This window comes from Neophocaena asiaeorientalis, unplaced genomic scaffold (assembly GCF_003031525.2).
Source record: "Neophocaena asiaeorientalis asiaeorientalis breed wild unplaced genomic scaffold, Neophocaena_asiaeorientalis_V1.1 scaffold1, whole genome shotgun sequence".
Taxonomy (NCBI): Eukaryota; Metazoa; Chordata; class Mammalia; order Artiodactyla; family Phocoenidae; genus Neophocaena; species Neophocaena asiaeorientalis.
Window position 1 is genome coordinate 801,181 of NW_020171981.1, and position 7,702 is coordinate 808,882.

Consider the following 7,702-nt stretch of genomic DNA (forward strand, 5'->3'; position numbering starts at 1 on the left):
CTAGGACTTGGGTGGGAATGGGGGCAAAGTTCTGGCTGGGGAACGGCTTCTCACCCCGGGTTACAGGGTTATTGACTGATTCTTCTGCCTCCAGGCCAATGAAACCTGCAAGTGTAATGGCTGGAAAAACCCCAAGCCCCCCACTGCACCCCGCATGGACCTGCAGCAGCCAGCTGCCAACCTGAGCGAGCTGTGCCGCAGCTGTGAGCACCCCTTGGGTAAGGCAGGTAGTGCCCTTGGAGCTGGGGGTGGGGGGTGGAGGTGCCGGGTCCTACTTGGATAGGATGACTTAATGCCACATAGTTGCATCTCTGAAAGACCAAAGATGCCTCCTAAAGAGGAATTGGTCTGGGAGTGTGTATGCCCCAGGGGAGGAGAAAGGAAATCTGCCAGCCAGAGGAGACAAGAGGCCACCCAGATAGGAGCAGTCAGTCTCGTTGCGGGTCACGCTGATTGGAGGGACTGAGGGTGTGTCTTGGCTGGCGATGAAAAGGAGTAGGAAGCCCTGTTGATTTTTTCTGTTCCTTTTTCCCAACTGCCATTTATCCTTACAGCCGACCACGTGTCCCACCTGGAGAATGTGTCAGAGGATGAGATTAACCGACTCTTGGGGATGGTGGTAGACGTGGAGAATCTGTTCATGTCTGTTCACAAGGAGGAGGATACGGACACCAAGCAGGTCTATTTCTACCTCTTCAAGGTGAGCTTCTTCCAAGTGAGTGTGCGTGGGCGAAGGAGGGAGGCTGGGGCCTCCGCAGCTCTGTATTCCACTGACCTCTACTCCTCCCTCCTCTTCTTCCAGCTCCTGCGGAAATGCATCCTGCAGATGACTCGGCCCGTGGTGGAGGGGTCCCTGGGCAGCCCCCCATTTGAGAAGCCTAATATTGAGCAGGTGGGATGAGGCAGGTGGTAAGAGGATTGGGGGCATCTTGGAGGAGTGGGAAGGCTGTGTTATCCATCCCCCCCACCCCCCGCCGCCCAAGCTGAGAACAGGGGAGAGGTTCAGAGAAAGGAGGATGCTTTGGGCTAACCTCAGGTGGGCATGGAGGTGGGAGGGGGTATAATTTCTCCTCACAGACAGCTCCAGAGCAAAAGCCGCAGAGAGCCCCCTGCCCTCAGGAAGCACCTACTTTTGAATAAGAAGGCCCTGCTGGCTGCCCACACCTCCTCCCGTTTTGTCCCCTACCTACCTCCCCTTCTCAGGGTGTGCTGAACTTCGTGCAGTACAAGTTTAGTCACCTGGCTCCCCGGGAGCGGCAGACAATGTTCGAGCTCTCGAAGATGTTCCTGCTCTGCCTTAACTACTGGAAGCTTGAGACGCCTGCCCAATTTCGGCAGAGGTCTCAGGCCGAGGACGTGGCTACCTACAAGGTCAATTATACCAGGTAGGTCCAGCCAGGGACAGCATGGGGGAGGCTTGTAGGCCCAGCCTGGGCTTTCATTTACCACCTCCCTGCTCCTCGTCCGCTCTGCAGATGGCTCTGTTACTGCCACGTGCCCCAGAGCTGCGATAGCCTTCCCCGGTACGAGACCACTCACGTCTTTGGGCGGAGCCTTCTCCGCTCCATCTTCACCGTTACTCGGCGACAGCTGCTGGAGAAGTTCCGGGTGGAGAAGGACAAGCTGGTGCCCGAGAAGAGGACCCTCATCCTCACCCACTTCCCCAAGTAAGGCTTATTCTGGCCCGTCAGGATCTTGCACCACGTTCACATCCTCCCTGTGGTCCCCTGTTTTCCAGGAGGACTTCCTGGATTGGTCCTTCCTCTCACTCCGTGAATCTTCTGGGATGGATCTGGGCCTCTACCTGGGAGACTTGCCCAAGGCCCAGATATAATTTGCTAGCTCCTTGCCTTTTCCCGTACTAGTCTGGGGATGACAGGTACATGGCCCGAGTGCTAACACTGCCCACGCCCCTGGTAGACATGACTAACTGTTTCCCGTGGGGTGTGGACGCAGCTCAGAATCCTTCTCACCACAGAACTCCTCAAGAGCTTACACTTGAGGTGAAACTGCTTTTCACCCCTGTCCTGGCCCTTTCTGTAAGATTTTTCTCTGTTCTGCCACACCATCTCTTCATTTTAAAGCTGGCTTACAGCCACCCAGTTCAAGAGGCCTTTCGCAACTAATGCAGGCCCTCATGTGCTCCTCTTGCCACCAGGTGGCAGTAAGAGGTGGCAGGAGAGGGTGGAATCACATTTTGATACTGAGGCCTAGGGTAACTGGGTGCCCCGCCTGGCACACAGCACGGGATGGCTTCGGTTCAGACCCTGTCTCCCTGTGCTGTTCACCGTGGCATACTGGGCTTCTAGTCTCTGTTCTGGATCATCCTGTCCTCCTACCTTCAACGAGGGGCTCCCAGAAGACAGGGAGATGTGCCTCTTCCTTGTCTGAAGGCAGAGGCTGTCTCTGTCTCCCAGTTCCCTGAGGGCAGCCTCCAGGCCTTCCCGTGTCTGGCCCAGGCTGCTCCCTCGGTTGGAGGACAGAGCTGTGGGACAGACTCTACCCTCCCCCCAGATTCCTGTCTATGCTGGAGGAGGAGATCTACGGGGCAAACTCTCCAATCTGGGAGTCGGGCTTCACCATGCCGCCCTCAGAGGGAACCCAGCTGGTGCCCCGGCCGGGTATGTGCCACACACAGTAGGCTTTCTGCTTGGCCCTCCTGGCTGACCTTAGCCCCGCAGTGGAGGAGGGGCTGTGATTGGCAGCAGTGGGGAAGTACAGGAGGGCTCAGCTGGGGGTGGGAAAGCCTGGATCCCTCTAAGGGACACACCAGCACCTTCAACCTCCATCCCCTGATTTTTTTGTCTCTTATCTCAGCTACAGTCAGCGCTGCGGTGGTTCCCAGCGCCCCCATCTTCAGTCCCACCATGGCTGGGGGCAGCAACAGCTCCTTGAGCCTGGATTCCGGAGGGGCTGAGCCCATGCCAGGTGGGTGCTTGACCCCTGACCTCTACCCCTCACTCACCCCTCCCCTGGCCCCTCTTGCTGTCCCTGGGAGACTTTGCCAGCTTCCTCAGCAGGTGAGAAGAGGAAGCTCCCAGAGAACCTGACCCTGGAGGATGCCAAACGGCTCCGTGTGATGGGCGACATCCCCATGGAGCTCGTCAATGAGGTCATGCTCACCATCACGGATCCCGCCGCCATGCTGGGGCCTGAGGTGGGCAGCCCAGCTTATGGACCAGTTGTGCTGGGGGTGGGGTGGTGGCTCACCACCTGAGACGCCAGCTCAACACCCCTCCTCTGGTGCCCAGACGAGCTTGCTGTCGGCCAACGCCGCCCGGGATGAGACTGCCCGCCTGGAGGAGCGCCGCGGCATCATCGAGTTCCACGTCATCGGCAACTCGCTCACACCCAAGGCCAACCGGCGGGTGTTGCTGTGGCTCGTAGGGCTGCAGAACGTCTTCTCCCACCAGCTGCCACGCATGCCCAAGGAGTACATCGCCCGTCTCGTCTTTGACCCGTATGTCCCCAGGAGAGCCCAGCCCGAGGCCACCACACCCGGGCACCTCCTCCTTGGCCTCCCCACTGCTCCCCGGGCCTCTTCCTCCAACCCTGGGCGATTCTTGCTCCTTAGTTCCCAGCACCGTGTACAGCTCAGGCCTCCGGGGTTGTTGTGGGCTCCTGGGGAGCATTTGGGGGACAGGTAGGGCCTGTGACCTGACCCCTCTCCCCTCAGGAAGCACAAGACTCTGGCCTTGATCAAGGACGGGCGGGTCATTGGTGGGATCTGCTTCCGCATGTTTCCCACCCAGGGCTTCACGGAGATTGTTTTCTGCGCTGTCACCTCAAACGAGCAGGTCAAGGTGAGTCCGTGCCCCTGGTCCCAGCTCCATCCCACCCCCTGCTTCTGCTCTGGACCGAGGTCAGAGCAGCACAGTAGTGACGCAGCTGCCCCCAACCCTTCTTTTAGTGGCCAGACAGTTCTTCACACCCCCACAAGGTGGCAGTTGTGCTTTGATAACTGCATTAAGGAAACACCTGTTGACATATGACACGCCAGAATCAGTAACACTTTTATTTTGTTTTCTTCTAGTTTTATTGAGATATAACTGACATGTAGGACTGTGTAAGTTTAAGGTGTACAGCCTGATGATTTGACTTACATACGTCGTGAAATGATGACCACAGTAAGTTTAGTGAACATCCGTTATCTTATATAGTTACAAAATTAAAGGAATAGGGAAAAAATGCTTTTTCTTTGTGATGAGAACGCTCCAGATTTACAGTAACACTTTTAAGTGGACCTGGATTTCTTTCATCACAAGAATGTTCACGTACGTTGGGGAGTTAACTTTTATAACAGCACCCTGTGCTGGGTGATAGTCCTGGTTTCTGTCCTTTAATTGTTACAGTAGACCCACGAGTAAGGTCCCGGGTTGTCCTGTTTTATTTATTTATTTTTTATAAATTTATTTTACTGATTCTATTTTTGGCTGTGTTGGGTCTTCATTGCTGCGCGCAGGCTTTCTCTGGTTGCGGCGAGCAGCGGCTACTCTGCATTGTGCGCGGGGTTCTCCTTGCCGTGGCTTCCCTTATTGCGGAGCACGGGCTCTAGGCGTGCGGGCTTCAGTAGTTGTGGCGCACGGGCTTAGTTGCTCCATGGCATGTGGGATCTTCCCAGACCAGGGCTCGAACCCGTGTCTCCTGCATTGGCAGGTGGGTTCTTAACCACTGCACCATCAGGGAAGCCCTATTTTTTCATTTTTATTTTTTAATACTCTTTTTAAAAAATATTTATTTATCGTTTATTTGGCCGTGTCGGGTCTTAGCTGAAGCACGTGGGATCTTTGTTGTGGCACGCGAACTCTTAGTTGCGGCATGTGGGATCTAGTTCCCTAACCAGGGATCAAACCCGGGGCCCCTGCATTGGGAGCGTGGAGTCTTAGCCACTGGACCACTGGGCAAGTCCCTTGTCCTGTTTTGTTTTTATTTATTTACTTTGTAAAATGATGCAGCCACTTTATTTATTTTTGGCCACACTGGGCAGCTTGCAGGATTTTAGTTCCCCTGCCAGGATCAAACCCGCGCCCTCTGCAGTGAAAGTTTGGGGTCCTAACCACTGGGATGCCAGACAGTTCCACGGTTGTCCTGTTTTACATAACCCATATCTGCAGGGTGCCTCTTTGGTCCTGACGTGTGTGGAAGACAGTCTCTTTGGGGTTCAGATATTGTGATGAGTGGGGCCCTTGTGATTCGCCGTCCCCTTTCCTCCAATTCTGAGGCCCAGGGACTGGGAACTAGCCGCCTGAGGACCACAGCTTCCTGGTTGGGTTTAGATGCAGGCCCTCCCTGCCATAGCTGGCCACCTGACTTGGATACATTTCCTAACATAGCTGAGTTTCAGGTGTTTTTCTGTAAAGTGGAGGTAACGATAGCTGTTTCATGGGTTAACTTGAGGATTACTCTGTAAAGAACCAAGCACCACACCTGTTCCAGAGTAAGCTCTTAGAAATCCAGCATCCTTCGCTTTTCTCCCCATAAACTCCCCTTCCTCTGCCAGTCGCCTTTCCTCCTACCTGACTTGGATCCCCTGGCTATTCCCACCTCCTTTCCAGTCTGCTCCCTCCTGTCCCTGCCCTCCTGAGACCTCTCTAGCCGCAGGCCTGCCCCCTGCCCCCTGAAAAGCCCTGCCCCCTTCCCCTGCAGGGCTATGGGACTCACCTGATGAACCACCTGAAGGAGTATCACATCAAACACAACATTCTCTACTTCCTCACCTACGCCGACGAGTACGCCATTGGCTACTTCAAAAAGCAGGTGACCCTCACCTCACCCCGTTTGCCCACTTCCTGGGGACAGGGGTCATTCTGTCTCATCCCCAATGTGGATGGAGTAGGAGTCCTTCGTCTCCCCTGTTCCATCCCACACCTGCGGGGGAGTCCTTCATGCCTGTATTCCTCCCTCCTGCTGCTGTTCCAGGGAAGGATAGGGTTCTCTAGGGCAGTTGGGCAGGCTGGGGGAGCTGGGAGGTTCTGGGGGTGAGTCGGGGGGTGGGTAGCCAGCCTGGAAACATGCCAGGGACAGATTCAGGTTGGAAAAGGCTTGCTGATGGATTGGCTATAACTCCCCACGCCTTAGGGCTTCTCCAAGGACATCAAGGTGCCCAAGAGCCGCTACTTGGGCTACATTAAGGACTATGAGGGCGCGACACTGATGGAGTGTGAGCTGAACCCGCGAATTCCCTACACGGAGCTGTCCCACATCATCAAGAAGCAGAAGGAGGTGTGTGTGCATGTGTGTGCGTGTACTCGCACACACATGCACGTCTCCATGGGGCTTTTCATGAATGTGTACTTGAGGGTGAACACGTGTGGATGTGTACCACGTGTACACGCATGTGCGCACGCACGTGAAGAACGATGGGCCAGGGTCTTGGTTCTTGCTCTGCCTCTTAGGGGAAATTAGGGGGGCCTGACCATGGCCTGGGAGGGTGTTTGCTGGAGCTGGGTTGGCCCCTCAGACCCTTCCTTCCCTCAGATCATCAAGAAGCTGATTGAGCGCAAACAGGCACAGATCCGAAAGGTCTACCCCGGGCTCAGTTGCTTCAAGGAGGGTGTGAGGCAGATCCCTGTGGAGAGCGTCCCCGGCATTCGTGAGCAGGGGTCTTGGCTGGGGAGGGGGTGTACTGCTTGGGGTGTGGACAGGCATTCTTAGGGATGTTCTCCCCGCTCCCCACTTTGCAGGAGAGACGGGCTGGAAGCCGCTGGGGAAGGAGAAGGGGTGAGTGTTGTGTGGAGGGAAGGGAGGAAGGAGGGGGAGGCAGAGGGCCCAGGAGCCTCAGACTCGGCCTCTCTTGCCCCAGGAAGGAGCTGAAGGACCCAGACCAGCTCTACACGACCCTCAAAAACCTGCTGGCCCAGATCAAGGTGGGGAGACCAGGCTCCCTTCTGGGGGTCCCTGTGCCAATGGCTGCGGCTTTCTGACCCAGGGTGGGGGGTGGCTGTCTCGAGCTGGGTGGGGGCACAGTGGGCCTGGCCTCAGCCCGGCTCTCCTCTGCAGTCCCACCCCAGTGCCTGGCCCTTCATGGAGCCCGTGAAGAAGTCGGAGGCCCCAGACTACTACGAGGTCATCCGCTTCCCCATCGGTGAGGACCCTCCGTTCCAACTCCTTCCTCCCACACCTGCTCCGGCTCCCTGGGCCGTGCAGCCTCTGAAAACCGTGCCCTTCTCTCCTGCTGCCCAGACCTGAAGACCATGACAGAGAGGCTGCGCAGCCGCTACTATGTGACCCGGAAGCTCTTTGTAGCTGACCTGCAGCGGGTCATCGCTAACTGCCGCGAGTACAACCCCCCGGACAGCGAGTACTGCCGCTGCGCCAGCGCCCTGGAGAAGTTCTTTTACTTCAAGCTCAAGGAGGGCGGGCTCATTGACAAGTAGTCTGGCTTTGGACCTCGGCCTCAACCTGGAATGCCTCCGCCTCGGGTTCTGATCTAATCCCTGGGGTGCCCTTGTGCCCGGGTCTGCCTCAGTTTGAGACACCCCAGCCAGGGGCCTTCCAGCCCCTGATCCTGCAGCCGTTTTAGGGCCCTGGGACACCCCCAAGCCTGCAGCTCTGTCCCACCCTTCATTGTGTCTGACCTTGGGAAGGGGTTTCTCAGGTCTGGGGTTCAGCCCCTCTAAGAGTGGCTGGTGGCCAGAGGATGAAGCCTGTCCAGCCCTGGTGGCCCCCAGTCCTGCCTGATCCCCCCTCCCCCCCACCCCCA

General features: G+C 56.7%; 1 protein-coding gene across 1 annotated transcript in view; it reads left to right on the forward strand.

Moving 5' to 3' along the window:
* The window catches only part of KAT2A (lysine acetyltransferase 2A), an 8,512-nt gene extending 816 nt beyond the window's left edge, over nt 1–7,696 (forward strand). The window contains exons 2-18 of the mRNA XM_024745797.1: nt 88–218; nt 555–700; nt 803–892; nt 1,204–1,385; nt 1,476–1,667; nt 2,515–2,621; nt 2,818–2,928; nt 3,021–3,157; nt 3,252–3,460; nt 3,677–3,803; nt 5,647–5,757; nt 6,079–6,222; nt 6,478–6,592; nt 6,684–6,720; nt 6,803–6,866; nt 7,000–7,084; nt 7,183–7,696. Of these exons, the coding sequence (XP_024601565.1) occupies nt 88–218; nt 555–700; nt 803–892; nt 1,204–1,385; nt 1,476–1,667; nt 2,515–2,621; nt 2,818–2,928; nt 3,021–3,157; nt 3,252–3,460; nt 3,677–3,803; nt 5,647–5,757; nt 6,079–6,222; nt 6,478–6,592; nt 6,684–6,720; nt 6,803–6,866; nt 7,000–7,084; nt 7,183–7,376 (2,182 nt within the window). The 3' untranslated portion in view covers nt 7,377–7,696. The remainder of the gene's footprint in view (nt 1–87; nt 219–554; nt 701–802; nt 893–1,203; nt 1,386–1,475; nt 1,668–2,514; nt 2,622–2,817; nt 2,929–3,020; nt 3,158–3,251; nt 3,461–3,676; nt 3,804–5,646; nt 5,758–6,078; nt 6,223–6,477; nt 6,593–6,683; nt 6,721–6,802; nt 6,867–6,999; nt 7,085–7,182) is intronic.
* The last annotated feature ends 6 nt before the right edge of the window (nt 7,697–7,702 follow it).